The 20,079-nt window shown below is 41.0% G+C and overlaps 1 protein-coding gene across 2 annotated transcripts in view; it reads right to left on the reverse strand.

Moving 5' to 3' along the window:
• Positions 1 to 5,871: 5,871 nt before the first annotated feature.
• immp2l (inner mitochondrial membrane peptidase subunit 2) overlaps positions 5,872 to 20,079 on the reverse strand; it is a 241,545-nt gene continuing 227,337 nt past the window's right edge. The window contains exons 5-6 of one of the 2 annotated variants that reach the window (XM_062420491.1): positions 15,771 to 15,873; positions 5,872 to 6,116 (exon numbers count right to left, since the gene is read on the reverse strand). In XM_062420491.1, coding sequence (XP_062276475.1) covers positions 5,994 to 6,116; positions 15,771 to 15,873 — 226 coding nt within the window. In that variant the 3' untranslated portion in view covers positions 5,872 to 5,993. Of the gene's footprint in view, positions 6,117 to 6,631; positions 6,778 to 15,770; positions 15,874 to 20,079 lie in introns of those variants that run through there. The other variant, XM_062420492.1, reaches the window with a different exon arrangement.

Raw genomic sequence — 20,079 nt, forward strand, 5'->3', positions numbered from 1 at the left:
ATTTGTGTCTGCTATCCGAATTGAGCCACTGCTTCTGGACAGCTTATTTTGGAGTTTGTGCTCTGAGCCAAACATTCTTCAGGCTTTGCAGGTTGATTCAGAGTCTGACAAACATCAAGCTGCGGCAGTTTCCCCCTCAGCAGGCGACCCCTGACCAGCAGAGGTTAATTTCCACCTCTCTCCTACACGCGGCAGCCAAGCACTGTTTAATATCTATTACAGAGCTGGATGAAATGCCTTCATCCACAGGGCTCCAGGGCTCGACTATTCACAAGCGAAGTGAAGGCCCCCAAAGTGCACGACTGACCCTGCACGGTGCGCTGATTAGCATAATTGCATTTCAAACTAGTCAAGATTGCCGTGAGAGAACAGCAATCAAACAGTCAAATGAGCCATGGAAGGTTTATAGACGGCTCTGAGATTTCATTAGGGATTCAGAAAAACCTGGCATAGCCTGGCAGTAATGGGGCAAACTGTTGTAATATGCATGACCACATGACATTGATATGGGGATAAATTTCAGCCCCCAGATGATTGGGTTTTATTCATCCTTCATGATGCCGAAGCACTCATCATCTCATGTTGCTTTCGAGGTGAATCTAGACTGACACGTGCGCGAAGGTTGTCAGTTAAATACGGACTTCAGGGAGACGAGGCAACAGAAAAAAAAGGGCAGCATCAGCAGTAACGCAAACAGAACGAGGCGGACTGTCCTTGAGGATGAAAATATGTTCCCATTATCTCCTCTGAAATAATTCTCACATTATTTCACACATAAAAAAGATTTAATGCACAGTGTGAAAGCAGTGGGACAACAAGTGATAAATATGGCTGAATAGCACTTTGATATCCCTGATTTACAAACCCAGGCTGAACTCTCAGTGTTTAGATATACTAAAAGTTAATTTATTCTTGCATTATTTAGTAAGAGTAGGAAAACAACAGATGTAACTAATAACTAAAGGTGTCTGAAACCAAAGCAGCTAAATGGATTTGACCGTGAAGTTTTCTACTTACACAGTTTATACAATAATGTGGCTGATTAAGCATCAAAATTGAGCATCACAATGAGTCCTTAATGTCATACTGATACAGACAAAAGCAGCTTCTTATTTTGTAGCTGGCGACGATGAATTTTTCCAGGCTGAAATGACAACTGTCACATTTATCAGCTGCGGATAGCTAGTTTATTAATTAACCTCATGAGCTTGCTGACAGACATTTTATTTGCTGGGTCTCAAATCACACACTTCAATGTAATACACTATATACTTACTTATGCAGTATGCACATTTCAACAGGTTAGTGTTGTCTCAAATTAAAAACGGCCGTTACACACTTACCAGAAACTACGATTAGCTAGTTAGCATGCTAGTGTTAGCAATTGCATGATCCTTCGTGGTACCAAATCATTACAGGCTGCTAGATTACCCCAATAAACCTACTGATGGCTTATATCTGACAACATTATAGTGGTGCTTAGTGTAAAAGACACATGTATAACTTACATTTGCATAATGCAGCGATGTTCACCTTAGTTACAACGTCCTTTGCCGCCATTTCCTGTTTGACACTTGTCTACGTAGCGGAAGGGGAGGGACCATTTTCCAACAGGAAATGGCGGCTAAGGACCAAAAACTAGTGGCCCAGATTTCAGCACAAAATATCCCATATGATTTGGTGCTATAGGAACACACATTACCCTAATACACCCTATAATTCACATTTGTATAATGCGGCAATGTTCACCATAGTAACAAAGTCCTCGGCCACCACTTCCTGTTTGAAAAGTGGTGGTCCCTCCCCTTCTGCTACGTAGCCATGATGGCGACCGTTGAGGTACTGCATGTTTCCATACTTCACAGAGTGACATCACTGATGCACTTAAAATATTAAGTCTAAGTACAGAGGTATGTGATTTGAGACACAGCAGATGTTTCAAACTTATTTGTGAAAAAAACACGATGATTAATTGAACCCTTTTTAGGAACCCTATCAAGGATGTTGAAAATACACAGAGCACCTTGGTTGCCGAGTGGTTACGGTGCATGACACATAATGGCAGCATCCCTGGTTCGATTCCAGTCCCCTCTCTCTCTCTCTCTCTCTCCCCGTTGGTCTTATGCCATAATACTTTCTAAATAAAGGCAAAAAAATGCCCAAAATAAATACAATTTTACAAAAAGGCATGTATTTAATTTATGCATTAATACTTTCAAGTAAAGGTAAAACAATGCCCAAAAATAAATATAAAAAAAAAAAAAGGATGTTAAAATATACTTGATGGCTACACAACATGTTATCAGGCTGAAACGCTGACTCTGAAGCTGCATGTTACAGGCATTAAGACAATGTCCTCACATTTTTTAGGCAAAAATATTCTTTGCACTCTACTGAGATAATATTCTGGTACCCTGGGATACTTTTTTGTATAATGTAATTTTGAACTTTCAATAAAGAAAATTATGAGAAAACCTGTCGCAGCAAGACTTCGTGTCTCAAATGCTGGGGGAAGGATGGCTCGGCATGCGGCTTTCCTTCCTGTTGGCGTGGTGATCCTGAGCGTCCAAACGAGGCCATATCTCACCACGGTGATGCTGGTATCCTAGCAGCTGCAGCTTGCAGCGTTTGTTGGCACGGAAACAGAACAGAAGCTTAGAGACTCACACACACACAGAGACAAACTGATGAGTCTGTTCAGCTCTCTTTAAACAAGGTAAATACAGGATGTAAAGTACCAAGAAATGTGTAAACAAAAACTTTATTACTACCCAGAGTGTATATTACTCAGTCAGAGCTTACTACTATAACAGCTTGTGCTTTAATCCAAATGCATAGAGTTATTTTGCTCTGCAGGCTGCAGTTTATTTGCATTCTTCTTTCATAAACCTCAAAAAATCAGATTCAATTGGCACAGACATGCATATCCCATTCAAGTGAATTAATTATGCAGATGTGAGCCCCCTGTTGTGCGTTGCCTCAGCGGGAGAGTTGAGTACACCTGCATTTAGCCCCACTTGTGCCTTCCAGGGTCCCATTACGCCATGACACAGCTGTTAGCATAGCAGAATCAACAGCTACATCTGAGAGAACCATTTGGCTGAATTTACCACAAGTGCTCCCTCAATTTGATTTATGCAAATGAGCAACGCGCATTTGAAAAGTCGAGGCTTTTCAGCTGTTGGAGAGCCAGGCAGAAGTCAGCTGGCTGCCTGTGTTTTGTCTTGTGGTTTCCCTCTAATTAAGATTTCAGATAACCTGGTTGATGTGGGAGGCTAAATGCTAATTTCTCCCCTCAGAGCATTTAATAATGGCGGGAATATTCATGGGATCTGTACAAACCATCAGCAGCCCCCTGCAGAGGTGACAATGCCAGTGACACTAACAAAAGCTCAATGAAAATATATATTTATATGATAAAACAGACATCGCTTTCTCCCATCAAACTGGAAAACGACTGAATTCACACTTTTATCCCCGGGTGCACTCGAGAGGTCAGGAACTCAAGAAAATAAATGAAGGAAGTCTTGACAGGAAAACATTTTAATTGGGTTATATCACTCACTCAGTTTTTCAGTCTGTCGGTAGTTAAAGTGTTTTCAATAGAACGGTGTAATCAGGTTTTGTTGAAATGGAATAATTCCTTCCCAAAGGCGGCTAGCTTATCAAGTTGATTAATATGATTTGTCCAGAGTCTCAGGTGTGTGGAGATGGAGGCGAGTGTCTGCACGCTGAAAGTAGATGCAGGCATGTTAAACAGGTGATAGACTCAGAGCTGCACTATTTGGGAATTGAATATAGAAATCTGAAGTTAAAGCACAACCTCCAAGATCGGTTCCATAAATAAGAAAACCTAAATCAGAACATCTAACACAGACGTCGGAGAAAATAAGTTGTTTTCTGTTTTTCTTTGCCTTTTTTTTTTTTTACCTTAAAAAGTGAATATAAGGCCTGCAGAAGGACTGTCTGAGTGGAAAACACTTTGAAGCCACATTTCTGAACCACTTTTGTGTCAAAGCTGTCGATAATGGCACTAGAAATAAGCTTTGTCTGCACTGTTGTTTGTAAGATCATGTCTAGGCGGACACCCATGTGTATGGGTTTTTGGAGTAAATACGTCCAAAAAAGCAGTTTCTTTTATCTAAATACTGAAAAACCTGCACGCAAAACTATTTTACAACATTTACAACTATTTCATACTATATAGAACCCCCACCAGCTTTTCCCCATAGTCCTATGTTTTGCAGTTTCTTTTTTCTTTACATGCATTGTGGTTCGAAAAGTGGCTTTTCTCTTCTTCCCCAGTCAGTGAAACAGTCTCTTTGTGGCTGAATGTAAAAGTGAGCCTGTCATACCTAACAAAGGTAGGGGGTCTTCAGCTGCGTCCCCCCCTGCTGTCACCAGTGATGTACTTCTGCCTGTTTGGTGGAGGTTCATACACGTGTTGAGGCATCCTCTGACATGCTTATAATGAAAACAACCTTATTGATTATCACAAATACAATTTATAAAAAAAACACCCAATATAGAGAAATATGCTCCACATGGGAGTTGTGGACTGGCAATAGGGGGGGCTGTGGCTCAGGAGGTAGAGCAGTCGTCCACCAATCCGAATATCGGAGGTTCGATACCCAGCTCCTCCAGTCCATGTGTACAGTAGAGGACAGTATACATGTCGATGTGTCTTTGGGCAAGATACTTACGCCTGAATTGCTCCTGATGGCTGCACCAACAGTGTATAATTGTGAGTGAATGTTAGTCTGCCTGTCATCAGTGTGTGAATGTGACATGTAGTGAAAAAGTGTTTTAAGTGGTCAAAATGACTAGAAAAGCGCTATATAAGTACAGTCTATTTACAATATTGTAGTTTTAGCATTTTTAGCTTTTTACAACACATCACACATACAATTCCTAATCATTACCATAAAATATTGATTTATTATCTCACCGTTCAAGATCAGGATCCATCCGCTTCAGGTAAATGTCCTCGTCAAGTGAGTTAACGCTTATCTTCTCCAGCTTCTTCCTCCTCAAACTGAGTCTCTTCATTGACAATCTGCTGGTTATTAGATGCCATTTTCATCCATAAGATGTTGCTGAAGTTATTTTCTGTTTAACTTTTTTTATTTTGCATTTCATAGCACGTTTTCATTCACTGCTGAGTTTGGTCGTTGAATATTAGGAGTTGGGCTGGTCTGATAAAGCATCTGTTGGTGCTTATTCTCCAGTTGGTGCCAATAAACCATTGCAGCAGAAACTGACACAATGATGACGAAATTAAAAGAGCGTCATCTCAAACTGGCAATGTATAAAGCATGATGCAAATATGTCATTTATGTTTTCATGAGGGACATTACAGTCATGTCTTCAGCTGTTTTCATACCTCATGTCCGTCACTAAGTCTGTTCCCACTGCACTTTTTTGCCTTTTATTGATAGATCGCCTTCAACATCTCGTCTCATAACAACCACAGGTTTGGCTTTAACTTTGTTAAAACCAAAAAGGGTTTAAATTGTAAGAGCAAGGTCTGTAATAGAGCCTCATTTATCTTAGAACAGGGACAGGAAACCCCAGGAACAGGCTCATGTTTTCACAAAGTCTAAGTGAAGAAATCCTTAATGAGAGAATAGATGAGTTACAGAAGCTAGAAAAGAAGTGACGTCAAAACTTCGACTCTCTGTGTGGTTCTGAAAAAACCTGCAAATGTCACAAGTTACAGTAAGATCTCTGTAGTCTTAAGAAAGAAGAACAGCTTATAACAAATAGACGATAGCATAGCAACGAGACATAAAATGAGTACACATTACAAAAGATCACATAACAGCCCCGAAGCAAAGACACTCAAGAATTCAAATAGCATCTGTCTTCATCTGAATATTTATTTAAAAAACAAAACAAAAACTCTGATACAGTGTGTATGTTTGAATGTATTCATACACATGAAACACTGCAGCTAACTGACATTACCACAGATATAAAAACTCTGTGTGTCTTCACTCCGCTTCTTCAGTGTCCAGCGGCCCTCGGTTTGGAGGGAGGCTCGGGCTGATTCGCTGCCATCGATTAGGGGGCCAGATGATGTGAGAGGCCCGACCATGAAGCAGCCCCACAGACACCTGGGAAAAAAAACCAAAACATAAGTAAGGGGCAGAATTGAGTGTTCAGAAAGTCATAATGTACGATGAGGTGTCCTTACTCCTTTATCTGTTGGTTTAATAATCTGTCACAGGTTGTATGAATATGCAAATTTTGTTATTTTCAAAAATGTAATTGCTGGACGGCAGATGTCTCCTCCGTCACTGTAAAAAGTCCATTCTCAGAGTTTGTGCACTGGAGGCTTCGAGTTTCCACATCACACAAATTATTGGACCAAATTTGAAACCAAAATTCAGCTTTAAAATGTTCAAACATACATATATTTGTGACCACTTTTATAGGACTGTGCATCCTTGTTAGAGATGTATACCTTGTGTGTTCTTGGAGTAAGTTCTGACATGAGTAAAGAGTGATGAAGTACTATATTTAGTACTATATTGCATTTAGAAACTGCTGAGCTCATGTTTTAATTATTTCTCCTGAGTTTCAAAAGACTAAGTATGATGAAGAGCTGTTGAATATGCTGAGAAATGCTTATTTGGGCACATTTAAAGCAGTGTAGTTTACATTCACACTCCGGTCCAGAGGCTTGCAGCAGAGATAATTAAAACTGGCAAGCTGACAGCTGAAGATCTGGTCGCTCACTGTTGTCCGACATCGTCTTTGCTGCATCAATTAGAGCTGTTTTGCATAAGGTCGGACACACACACCGCAAGAAATGTCAAATGCTTTTAATGATGCCTGTTATCTCTGAAACGCCAGTGTTTATATATTTTTTTAAAAAGACGGCGTGCTCATCTCCAATCTTCAGAGGAACCCTTAGACAGCCGGTGTGCTCTGGCTCGTACAAGGTGGTGTTTTTTTTATTTGACTACTTTGGGTGTCCTGGTTGCTGTAGTCTTGGTAACAGAGGAAGAAGGCCGCTACAGGTCAAGATTAAGTTTTAATGGTTCCAGGATTTGTCATTTTATTGGTTCATTGGTTCCCTCTTTGATTTACTTGTCTATGTTCTTGTTTACTCTGCTTATTCTTTGGACCTTTCTCTGGTTGGATGGTTTAGTTCCTTAGATGATCCTTCTTCAAGTTCCCTTCTTGGTTCCTTCTTATCTCCTTCAGCTCTTTTTGGTTCATTGGTTTATTTTTCATTTTTCTTTGGTTCGTTGGTTCCTTCCTTGGTTTAATCTTTGCCTCTTCCTCCTTGCTTTTTGTATAGTCCCTTCCTCAACTCTTTCATTCTTTGGTTCATTGGTTTCCTCTTTGATTTAGTAGTTACTTGTCTATGTTCTTACTTACTCTGCTTATTCTTTGGACCTTTCTTTGTTTGGTTGGATGGTTTAATACTTTGAAACCTTCTTCAATTTTCTTCTTGGTTCCTTCTTATTATCTTCAGCTCTTTTTAGTTAATTGGTCCATTTTTCATTTTCTTGGTTCTTTGGTTCCTTGGTTGCTTCTTTAATTTTGTCATTACTTCTCTTCTTCTTTGGTTCCTTCCTTGGTTTATTCTTTGCCTCTTCTTCCTTGGTCTGTGTCTATGCTCTTGCTTACTTGGTTTATTCTTTGGACCTTTCTCTGGTTGGATGGTTTAGTTCCTTGGATGATCCTCATTCTTCAAGTTCTCTTCTTGGTTCCTTCTTATCTTCTTCAGCTCTTTTTGGTTCATTGGTCTATTTTTCACTTTTCTTTGGTTCCTTCCTTGGTTTATTCTTTGCCTCTTCTTCCTTGCTCTTTGTATAGTTCCTATAAGTCCCTTCTTTGGTTTCTTCTTTTTCTCCTCAACTCTTTTATTCTTTGCTTCATTGGTTCCCTCTTTGATTTAGGAGTTACTTGTCTATTTTCTTGCTTATTTGGTTTATTCTTTGGACCTTTCTTTGGTTGGATGGTTTAGTTCCTTGGATGATCCTTCTTTAATTTCTTAGTCCCCTTCTTGGTTCCCTCTTATCTTCTTTAGCTTTTTTTGGTTAATTGGTCCATTTTTCATTTTCTTGGTTCTTTTGTTCCTTGGTTGCTTCTTTAATTTTGTCGTTACTTCTGTTGTTCTTTGGTTACTTCCTTGGTTTTCTTCTTTGCCTCTTCTTCTTCTGAATAGTTCTTAAGTCCCTTCTTTGGTTACTTCTTTTTCTCCTCAACTCTTTCAGTCTTTGGTTCATTGGTTGACTCTTTGGTTCCTTTATTTTCTTTACTCTTTAGATCCTGGGGTTCCTTCTTTAATTCACTGGATACTTGTTGAGCTCATTGGTTTCTGTGTTGGTTTATTCTTTTCTTCTTCATTTGGTTCCCCGGTTCACTATTTCAATCATTGGTTCAATCTCAATTTTCACGATTCTTTCAGTGGTTCCTGAGTTTATTGTTTTGGCTTATTCTCAAGTTAATTAATTTTAAAGTTTCTTCTTAGTTGCATTGGTTTCCATCTTTAGTTCTTTAATTTCTCTGTGGATCCTTATCTCCCCCTCCAGATATTTCGTTGGTTCCTTCTTTGGTCCCCTTGTTCTTTCTTTGCTATTTCTTTGGGTCTTTCTTTTTCTATTACAAACCAATGCTTTCTTCATTGGTTCCACTGTTATATCTTATATCTTTGTGTCTATGGCTCTTTCTCATAGTTTTCCTTTTTTTTTTTAAATTTTTTTTTATAAACATTGTTGGTCTTTCCTTTAGTTCCTGATCTCCCCCTTGAGCTATTTCTGTGGTTCATTGGTTCCCTCTTTGCTTTCTTGGATTGTTCTTCATTTTATTGTTTTTTTATTTCTTCAATATTCAGCTTTTTGTTGTTGTTAACTTGTTCTTTCTCTCTTAGTTACATATCCCACTTCTTTCTTTTTCTTTTGGTTCACTGGGTCCATCATTGGCTCCTTTGTTATTCATTGTCTTGTTTCTTTTCTTATATACCAGGGTTGGGTATGTAGTCCGACTCCTGAAGGCAGAAAACTAAGCAGTTGGCAGAGCGCTGTATGACTCACTGGTATTGATCAACACCCACACCAACCCCCTGCAGATGTATTGTGATCATTTTGTGCTTTGGTCACTGTAAAAAACGTATTTATTACACCTTTAAAAGCTTTAATACACCATACTACCCACAGCGTGAGATCGACTAACATGAAACCGTGACTCATGTGTGTATTGCATTCAGATTTTTAACACCGTTTCACATTTCTAAAACCTCCTTTAACAACAACGAAACATACAGAAAAGTAAAGAATTAGACACACACTGCATGTAGAGTTTAGACCATATATGTGCTGTATTGTGGGTGTATGTTTTGGGCTATTTCTGATCTACCCATGGGCTGAGTTCATCAGTTGTGGGAGCTAATGTGCTTCTGAGTGAAAAGACTCTGTGGTGGGTGGCACGAGCACTGCAGGCCAGATTTAAAAAAGAATATATTATTGAAATGAGACCTCCTCGTTGGATGGGATTTATCCTGAATATACCTCATTGATTTAGCAGTTTTAGTCATGTTTCCCCCTGCTATGGCGTCGGTGGTGGTGACGTTTCTGTTTCAGCAAGAGAAACAGAACGACGCTGAGGAGGCCCAGCAAGAATAAAGAGATAATGTGATTTTTTTGAAGTGCATGATGGTGATGTCTGTTAGGAGGGATGAAAGCTGACAGCCACTCTCTTCAACTCTACCTCAAAGCACTGTCCAATAAATGGTCTACTGGGAGGATAACAGAGAGAGTGAGACAGAGAAGCAAACACAGAAAGACCACAACATTTACATCATCTGTACTTGAACACATGCTGCTTAAAACTGTCTCTGGAGTACGATGCAGCTACTTACTGTTGACACTTAACTCCATCTCTGCCGTTTCCCTGTTGACTATATTGCTTTTAAACCTTTGTGTCGTCCTCCCGGGTCAAATTGACCCCGTCTGTTTTGACTGTTCCTTCTTTACTCCCTCCTTCTCTCTTTCTTTCCTTCCTCCATCCCCTTTTCTTCCCTCCTTCCATCCTTCCTTCCATCCCCTTTTCTTCCCTCCTTCTTTCCTTCCCTCCGTACTTCCTTCCTCCTTTCTTCCCTCCCTCCTTCCTCCTTTCCTTCCTTCATCCTCCCTCCTTTCCTTCCTTCTTCCTCCTTTCCTCCCTCCCTCCTTCTCTCTTTCTTTCCTCCCCCTACCTTCCCCCCTTCATTCTTTCCTCTGTCTTTTCCTCCCTCCTTTCCTTCCTTCTTTCCTCTGTCCTTCCTCCCTTCCTTTCCTCCCTCCCTCCTCCCTCCTTTCCTTCCTTCTTCCTCCTTTCCTTCCTTCCTTCTTCCTCCCTCCTTTCTTTCCTTCTTCATCCCTCCTTTCCTTCCTTCTTCCTCCCTTCCATCCTCCCTCCTTTCCTTCCTTCTTCCTCCCTTCCATCCTCCCTCCTTTCATTCCTTCTTCCTCGCTTCCTCCCTTCCTCCCTAGACTCGAGGACAACAGGAGGGTTAAATTATGTTGAGCAACACAAGCCTCCCCAGGTGATTTCTTTATTGTGTGTTGTATTGATGTATAAGAGAGTAACAATTTACTTTAAAGATTAGAGAGGCTGCTTTTAGTAATTGTGAACATTTTCATGCACGCAGTAATGTCACTGCAGCAAATGTCGTGGGAGATTTAAACTTAACTAAAATCTGTGGTTGTAAACTTGACGAGACGGAGGAAACTCTCCAGGGGGAAATATCAGACTTTAAGAGCCGAAATAAAACTTTTTAGACAGCTTTGATGGAGCTCAGGATTTATCAGGAGGATGGCTGCTTTTCATTTGAACCTGAAATGTGTGAGAGTAACAGCTGACCTTTTGGATGTGTAAGAAGAACCCAGAACATTAATAACCATTAGATCCTGACCGATCCTGACCGATCCTGTCGGCGTGTCTGAGGATTTTAATAATCAATGAAGATACGCTGCTGTGCTTCATGTGTAAATGCACACAGCGGGAGATCGCTTCAACTACATCTGTACTTCAGTTCCAGTCCTCCCACACTACCACCAGCATCACCAGCTGATATTAAACTGCTTTTCTTGTGTGCCTCACCAATATATCTGCTCTGTAAATCACTTTTCTTGAGTTCTCCTTTTAAATGTTCTGAATTCTTGATAGACCCCCCACAGTTTTGCATTAATTCGATTAAATACTGTTCCATCATCTGCTTAGCTAGCTTAACCTTCGTGTCGTCCTCCCGGGTCAAATTGACCCCGTCTGTTTTGACTGTTCCTTCTTTCCTCCCTTCCTTCCTTCCGTCTGTCCTCCCTCCCTCCCTCCTTCTCTCTTTCTTTCCTTCCTCTCTTTTTCCTCCCTTCCATCTTTCCTTCCTCCATCCCCTTTTCTTCCCTCCTTCTTTCCTTCCCTCCTTCTCTCTTTCTTTCCTCCCCCTACCTTCCCCCCTTCCTTCTTTCCTCTGTCCTTCTTTCCTTCCTTCCTCCCTTCCTCTTTTCCTTTCTCCCTCCCTCCCTCTTTCCTTCTTTCCTCCCTCCCTCCCTCCCTCCGTCCCTCCCTCCCTCCCTTCCTTCCTTCTTTCCTTTCCTTTCCTTTCCTTTCCTTTCCTTTCCTTTCCTTCCTTCTTCCTCCCTCCTTTCCTTCCTTCTTTCCTCTGTCCTTCCTCCCTTTCCTTCCCCCCTCCTTTCCTTCCTTCTTCCTCCCTTCCTTCCTTGACTAGAGGACAACAGGAAGGTTAAGTTCTTACTTTGCATTAAGCGAAAATGTGGCGTTATATCAGACAACAGAGTCACACTGAGCCTGACTGCATCCTGATACACAAACTCTGAACAACAACCCTCATTAGCTTCTCTGCTAAAGAAGATGTGAACACACATCTTGTCCTTGGTGTTGGGGGGTAACTAGTTCCATGTAACAGCGTGAAATATCTTTATTTTATATTTCACAATCTACATTTTCAAATGAGAGATAAATGTTGCTTTATGAGAAATGATCTCCCTTATAAATCATGTCAGTATCCATGAAAAACAGCTGGACTTAGATTTTGGTGCTTAATGGGAAAATTTACCCTAACAGCTGAAGTTACAGTATAGTATAGTTTTGGAGTTATAGATTGTAATGCTGTTTAAAAAAATGTGTCACATCCTTATAGTGTAAATAAATTAATCTCTCACATAGCTTCTCTCCATACTGAGTCTGAGACACTAAATGTTTTGAACTTTCATGTCATGTATCTTTTAGGGACCTTTAGGATGTGCTGAAATGTTGGGTCTCTTTAAAATTAAACCTGAAGTGTACGGTTTAGACCTGCTCTATGTGTAAAGTGCCTTGAGATGACTTTGTTGTGATTGGGCACTATATAAATAAAGATTGATTGATTGAAACTGACATGAAGTGAAGCAGTTTATGCTTCATTATCCTTATAAAACATTTGGTTTAGACGACATTAAGCTGATAATTTATTAAATGTTTTACATGTTTTACTTCACTAACTCTGACAACTGAGTTAATTATACTTGTGCATTATTGTTCCAGTGAATGACTGCTGGTGGGACTTCAGATTGCTGTGGCACACACAAATGTTTTGGGAATAAACCAGGCGAGCTCTGCAGATCTGTTGGTCCATGTGTTCTGGGTTTGAGCCCTGAAGGGATTTCATCTGAGTTCCTCAGCTAGATTTGTTTCAGCTGAAGCCTTCTGTCTGGTGTGAAGTGTGCCATCCATAGCAAACAGTCCCTTCTCTGCTGAAAATGTTATATACCGCTCAACCCGAGAGGGGAAAACTAGAAACAACATGCAGGGAGCAGGAGTCAATGTGAGGATATGACTCCTTCTGCAGCGGAGAGAAAACCAGGAGCCTGAAATAAAATGTTAATGAAATCTTTATGTTTGGAGCAGAAGCAGAGGCTGCTGTGTCTGTCAGAGCCAGGCGGGGAGTTCCGGTCCTCTGAAATGAGGCCAATGCGGAAGTAACTTAAAACTGCATTCTATCAAAAGGCCACCAGGGGGCGACCGTTTTGGTGTCAAAAGGACTTCCGTCTCTATACAAGTCAATGGAGAATTCACCAACTTCTCACTTGATTTCTAACCTCAGTAAACGTTTTCAAAATGTGTTTATGGTCTCAATCGCTAGTTTAAAGCCTTCTTCAATGCAGTATGATGTTCATTTGGGACATTTTGGCCTCCCTGATTTTATATGTGACGATAAAGCAGGGTATGCATTAGGGCGTGGCTACGTCGTGATTGACAGGTTGATTGGTTCACAGGTTCAGGAGGGCGCCTCATGCTCCTCCTGATGCCCATATAAGTTGAATCCCTGTTGTTATTTTTCCCAGCATGCACCTGAAATTTTCAAGATGGCGCTGCTCAGATCCGATACTATTGGCTTCCGAGCAGCAGTCCACAAACCAATGGGTGACGTCACGGATGTTACGTCCATTTCTTATATACAGTCTATGGTCAGAGTGGACGAACCAAGACGACAGAAACATCCAGATCTGTTAACATGCTTAATACTGAAAAGCAACACACACACACACACACACACACACACACACACACACACACACACACACACACACACACACACACACACACACACACACACACACTATGAAGGACCTGTGAAATGGAGGAACATCCATTTATTCTTACATTTACAGATTGTAGAACAGGGAGGTCAAACATGAAGGGTCCAATCCAGCCCACTTTTCTTCCTTCCTTCGTATCTTCCTTCCTTCCTTCCTTCCTTTCTTTCTTCCCTCCTTTCCTTTCTTTCTTCCCTCCTTTTTTACTTCTTCCCTTCCTTCCCTCCTTCCTTCCTTCATTCATTCCTTCCTTCCGTCTTTTCTTCCCTTCCTTCCTTCCTTCTTCCCTTCCATCCTTCCTTCATTCATTCTTCCCTTCCTTCCTTCCATCTGTCTGTCTGTCCTTCCTTTCTTCCCTCCTTCCATCTATCTCTCTTTCCATCCTGCCTTCCTTCCTGCCTCCCTTCCTTCTGTCCGTCCTTCCTTTCTTTCCTCCTTCCTTCTTCCCTTCCTTCCTTCCTTGAATGAAAATGAGTTTGACCCTCCTGATGTAGAAGTTCAAAGTTCAACCTGGAATGAACCCAGACTGAACCACACACACACACACACACACACACACACACACACACACACACACACACACACACACACACACACACACACACACACACACACACACACACACACACACACACACACACACACACACACACACAGATTCATCTTTCAGCTTTCTTGACAATACTATAAATCTTGGCTCCAGCCTGAAGGAGATGTGAGTAAAACCCAGCTCAACATCAGATTGAACGGATAAAACCGTCACCTATGACAACAACACTGACACCTTTTTGGATTTATTTATCGGGCAGATTTTCACTAAGCTCTGTGTTGTTTCTCATCCCATCTCAGACATTACAAACACAGTTTACCGTCAGAGTCGGATGGAGCAGTTTTCGGATTTAACGCCTTGCTCACAGGCGTTTTGACAGAAGCTCTTTACCTTTTTTCTTCTTTTGCTGCTCTTGAAGGAATTAGTTTTAACATTAGGTTTTATTATTTATGGTTTTAATTGTATTTGAATGTAATTGTGACCCTTACATACTGTTTATATTCTACACCCTCTCAGTATGTTCTGGGTCAATTTTGCCCCGGTCTAAGAATCTCTTCATATAAAGTCTCTAATGTTGAACCACAGATGTGTTTAGAAAGCATCAATAGTCGATCTGACTGATCAATAAATGTGATTAAACCTTGATTCATGTTTCAGAGAGCAGAGAGAGTGTATTTTTTAGCTTTTACATCACCAAACACTCCTTCCTTCCTTCCTTTCCTCCTTCCTTCCCTCCTTCCTTCTTTTCCTTCCTCCCTTCCTTCCTCCCTCCTTTTCTTCCTTCCCTTCCTTCCTCCCTCCTTTCCTTCCTTCCTTCCATATTTCCTTCCTTCCATCCTTCCTCCCTTCTTTCTTTCCTCCCTTCCTTCCTCCCTCCCTCCTTTTCTTCCTTCTTCCTTCCTTCCTTCTTTCCTTTCCTTTCCTCCCTTCCTTCCTTCCTCCCTCCTTTTCTTCCTTCCTTCCATCTTTCCTTCCTTCCTTCCTTCCTTCCTTCCTTCCTTCCTTCCTTCCTTCCATCATTCTTTCCTTCCTTCCTTCCTTCCTTCCATCTTTCCTTCTTTCTTTGACTCGGGGACAACAGGAGGGTTAACACATCATGTTCTGTATTTTATCTGTAATTCTTTGCACTTGAGCTTTCCAGAGTGTCTTTGAATACAATATTGAGTGCATGTTGTAAATGTGCCTTTTTAACAAGCTCCTATTTCATTTTTTTTTAGCCCCATTGTCCGTGTCAAAGGTGCTATACAAGTAAAGATAATTACTAATATTAGTATTATGCATTGATTGATAGTCTGGAGTTAATAATGAGTCAGTAATTCTGTTCATGTTGTGTTAAACATCATATTTATGGACCCAATTATTTACAAAGAAACCTGGAACCCAGGAGTTAAATGTAGTTTCATATAATGAGATGTTTATGAGAACACTTTTTCAGGTTTTCATTAAGTCCGTTTCTATGGAAACACTGTTGAACATATTGATGTGAATTATTGAATTTTATAACTTCACAGTTTTGTAGCAGTGTAGCTGTGTCTGTGAGGCAGCTTAATGAAAGAATAATGTGATCAAACCAGCAGTTACAGTCCTGAAAGCTTCAGGAATGTATTGACGCGTTGATTGACGGTCGATCTTACCGGACCGAAGCTGTTGCTGTCCAGACTGTGTCCGTGATGATCCCCCTCGATCCAGAAGTGACCGTCAGGAACTCGAACGTATCGGTTCTTGTAGCCCAGAGTCCTGCAGAGAAGGAGACAAGAAACACAAATATAAACATACATTTCTACAGCTGTACACCAACCTACAGCTTTCACAGTATAACACAGAATTCATGTTTTTAATATCGACATGTGCCAGACAGACTTTAACCTTCCAGAAAAGGATGAATAATTGCTTCATTACATCTGAGAAGAGGATGAAAAGATAAGGTCCTCGTTGACGGCGGATCAAATCTCCAGGACAATACGGACAATTATCGCCTTCATTTCATTATCATTAATCACGAGCCTCTAAATCATCTCCGCGGCGTCACTTCCCGTCGCCACCTTTTTTTTCTTTTTTTTTGCTCCAACAAAGATCCGAACCAAGAACACATTCAGACTAATGGCGGTGTTCATCTCACGCTGTGGCTGCTTCAATCAGGCTGTCACGTTTATGAGGAGAAGGTCCGCCGCCCTTCATCATCCCTGCGGACTGTTATGGGCTTGTTGCAGTGCTGATTTATCATTAAGCAGGAGAACATTGTGAATTATTGCCTCTGTGACTTTTTTTAAATGAGAAATTTGTCTGTGATCCCTTATGAGTGCATGCCGGTCCGAGAGGCTGGTTTGACCGAAGAGGCCTTGGAAACATAAATATTGATTTAGCCGCAGGAGCTGAATTTACTGACAAAAAACAAACTGAGATTTTTGTTTTTTTTGCAGGAATAAATAAAAGGTTACAGAACGATGTGACACCGATTCTCTGCTACATTTAAGTGGGAGCGACTGTGAAATCCTTAAAGAAGGGTCAAACTTATTTTCATTCAAGGGCCACATACAGCCAGATTTATTCTGATGTGGGCCGGACCATTAAAAAGAAGGAAGGAAGGACAGGAAGGAAGGAAGGAAGGAAGGGATGAAGAAAAGAGGGAAGGAAGGAAGGAAAGAAGTAAGGAAGGAAGGAAGGAAGGGGAGAAGGAAGGAACGATGGAAGAAAGGAAGGACAGACAGAAGGAAGGAAGGAATGAAGGAAGGACGGAAAGAAGGATAGATGGAAAGAGGGATGAAAGGAAGAAGGACGTAAATACAGACAGAAGGAAGGAAAGAAGGAAGGATAGAAGGAAGACAGGGAGGAAGGACAGATGGTAGGAAGGAAGGAAGAAAGGTAGGAAGGAAAGAAGGACAGAAGGACAGAAGGAAGAAGGGAAGGGAAGAAGGAAGGAAGGAAGGAAGGAAGGAAAGAAGGACAGAAGGAAGAAGGGAAGGGAAGAAGGAAGGAAGGAAGGAAGGAAGGAAAGAAGGAAGGGAGGGAGGAAGGAAGGAAGGATGGAAGGATGGAAGGAAGAAAAGAAGGAAAGAAGGAAGGGAAAAAAAACTCAGGAAGAAAAGTGGGCCAGATTGGACCCCTCGGCAGGCTGGTTTTTGGCCCACGGGCCTCATGTTTGACCCCCCTGCCTTAAAGGAACCAAGGACATTATTTAACCACAAAGACACAAAAGGAGTAAAACCCTTCCTCAGACTCTCTTATATCATTAATCTACAGCAGCTTTCTCCTAAATTCATCCCAGCACTTATTTTGTGATGAACTACTGTCATTTTCTTGATTAACCTTCTTTTTTTTCTCCATTAACCTGCCTCACATACTTTCTACTTTAATTAGCGGTTCCCTACATGTGCCAGATTTTCTTTCAGCCAACCTCAGAGGAGAGGTCCGGCCTCCGTGTTATCGCTCGCTGTGAAATGAAGGGGAAAGAACTACAGATTGGCCGCACTCACTCTCTCAATCTGTCATTACTGGAATATCTTGTACAGTTCGCCCTCGGAGCAGAATTTGGGGGGGAAAAAAATAATTAAAAAATCAAGGATAAGGTTTCTTAATATCGGTGTCTATAAAAGCCACAGAGCTGAAGTTAAAGTGCAGAAACATCAGAGTTCATTTCAAACTACTTTGCTTCATGTTACAACAGCGTCTGGTTCAGTTTGAGGTTCAATCCTGGTTGAACTTTGACCTTCTACAGCAGGAGGGTCAAACTCATTTTCATTCATGAAGAAGAAGAAAGGAAAGAAGGAAGGGAAGGAAGATAGGACGGAAGGAAGGATGGAAGGGAAGGGAAGAAGTAAGCAAGGAAGGAAGGGAAGAAGGAAGGAAGGATGGAAGGAAGGAAGGAAGGAAGGAAGGAAGGAAGGAAGGAAGGAAGGGAAGATGGAAGGAAGGAAGGAAGGAATGAAGGGAAGAAGGAAAAAAGGAGGGAAGAAAGGAAGAAGGGAAGAAAGGCAGGAAGGAAGGAAGGGAGGCAGGAAGGAAGGAAGGATGGAAAGAAGGATAGATGAAAGGGGGGAATAAAGGAAGGAAGGACGGACACACAGACAGAAGGAAGGGAAGAAAGGAAGGAGGGAAGAAGGAAGGGGGGAAGAAGGAAGGAATGAAGGACAGAAAGAAGGATAGATGGAAGGAGGGAAGAAAGGAAGGATGGATGGACAGACAGACTGAAGGAAGGATAGAAGGAAGGACAGATGGAGGGAAGGGAGGAAGAAAGGGAAGACGGAAGGAAGGAAGAGAAGAAGGGGGGAAAGGAAGGAAGGAGGGAAGAAAGGAAGGACAGAGGAAAGAAAGTGGGCCGAATTGGACCCTTCATGTTTGACATCTCTGTTCTACACTCTGTAAATGTAAGAATAAATGGATGTTCCTCCATTTCACAGGTCCTTCATAGTGTGTGTGTGTGTGTGTGTGTGTGTGTGTGTGTGTGTTGGGGATAAAGGAGGTTTCACTCAACCTAGAACTGCCACCAACTCCTCATCCCCTCTCTAGCAGAGGAAGAACTGGTGTTATAAGTAGAATAAGTCTGTATTCTTCGGGTCATTCTTTGGTCATTTTCTATCCTGGGAGCAGCAGGTCATGACCCGTCTTTCTTTTTACAGAGCGCTTCATCTCTCCGTCTGCTCAGCTCGGTTCGATAAGCAGCCGGCTGTCTGCTACTGTAAACAAGGTCAGCTGGAGATATGATGAGCTGTGACTCGTCTGCTTGTAGAAGAGAGAGCAAGTTAGCCTGTGTGCAGAATAGTGTCTGTGTTGATAGTTCAATACCCAGATAGAAAGAGAAAGGACAGGAAGTAAGGAAGGGGGAAGGAAGGAAGGAAATGAGGAAGGAAGGAAGGAAGGAAGGGAGGAAAGAAGGAAGGAAGGAAGGAAGGAAGGAAGGAAGGGAGGGAAGAAGGAAGGAAGGAAGGAAGGAAGGAAGCAAGGAAGGAAGGAAGGAAGGAAGGAAGGAAGGAAGGAAGGATGGAAGGAAGGAAGGATGGAAGGAATGAAGAAAGGGAAGAAAAACGGAAGGAAGGAAGGAAGGAAGGGAAGAAGAATGGAAGGAAGGGAAGAAGTAAGGAAGGAAGAAAGGAAGGAAGGGAAGAAGAACGGAAGGAAGGAAGGAAGGAAGGAAGGAAGGAAGGAAGGAAGGAAGGAAAACGTAATAAAAAGATGTGAGATCTATAATAAAAGTATAAAATAAATAAGACACAAAACAATATGAGAGAATAAGAGAAAGGTTTGCATAAAAGTGTCTGTGTTCATAGTTCAATACCCCAATAAAGGCCTGTATCAATCAATCAATCAATCAATCAATCAATCAAACTGTATTCATACAGCAGCTTTCATCCAGGTTAACGTAGTTCAAAGTGCTTCACAGTTGATTGACACGCTGATAATAAGACAGAAAAAGTGTAGACTAAGAAAGAAAAGGAACAAAAACAAAGAATAATATGAGAGCGATGCAAAGGAAAGGAAAATAAGAATAATAAAAATGTAATAAAAAGATGTGAGAGCTATAATAAAAGTATAAAATAAATAAGAGAAAAAACAATACGAGAGAATAAGAGAAAAGTTTATTAAAAGTTAAAAAAGAAGATTAAAAAAAAAATAATAATAATTTTGGCATTTTCACTTAAACGAGTAAAACGATTATTTAATTATCAAACTAGTAAATCTGATTGATTTTCTACTTGATCAACTAATCAATTAATTGTCACAGCTCCAGTTTAAAGCTATAACTGGTTTAGCAGCAGGACAGTAAAAGAATCATTTTCAGCAAAACATCCAAATAATTACAGAAACATAGTTAGTTTTTTTCCTGTCTGGAGCTTTTTTGAGTCTAACTTTTAGCGATGTCTCCGTCTAGATCTGAGCTTTTAAGTTAAGTACAAAGTTATCACTGATTATCACTGATACTGATAATGATGGGAAGAAAAGCACAAA

The sequence above is a fragment of the Scomber scombrus genome, chromosome 6 (genome assembly GCF_963691925.1).
Source record: "Scomber scombrus chromosome 6, fScoSco1.1, whole genome shotgun sequence".
NCBI lineage: Eukaryota > Metazoa > Chordata > Actinopteri > Scombriformes > Scombridae > Scomber > Scomber scombrus.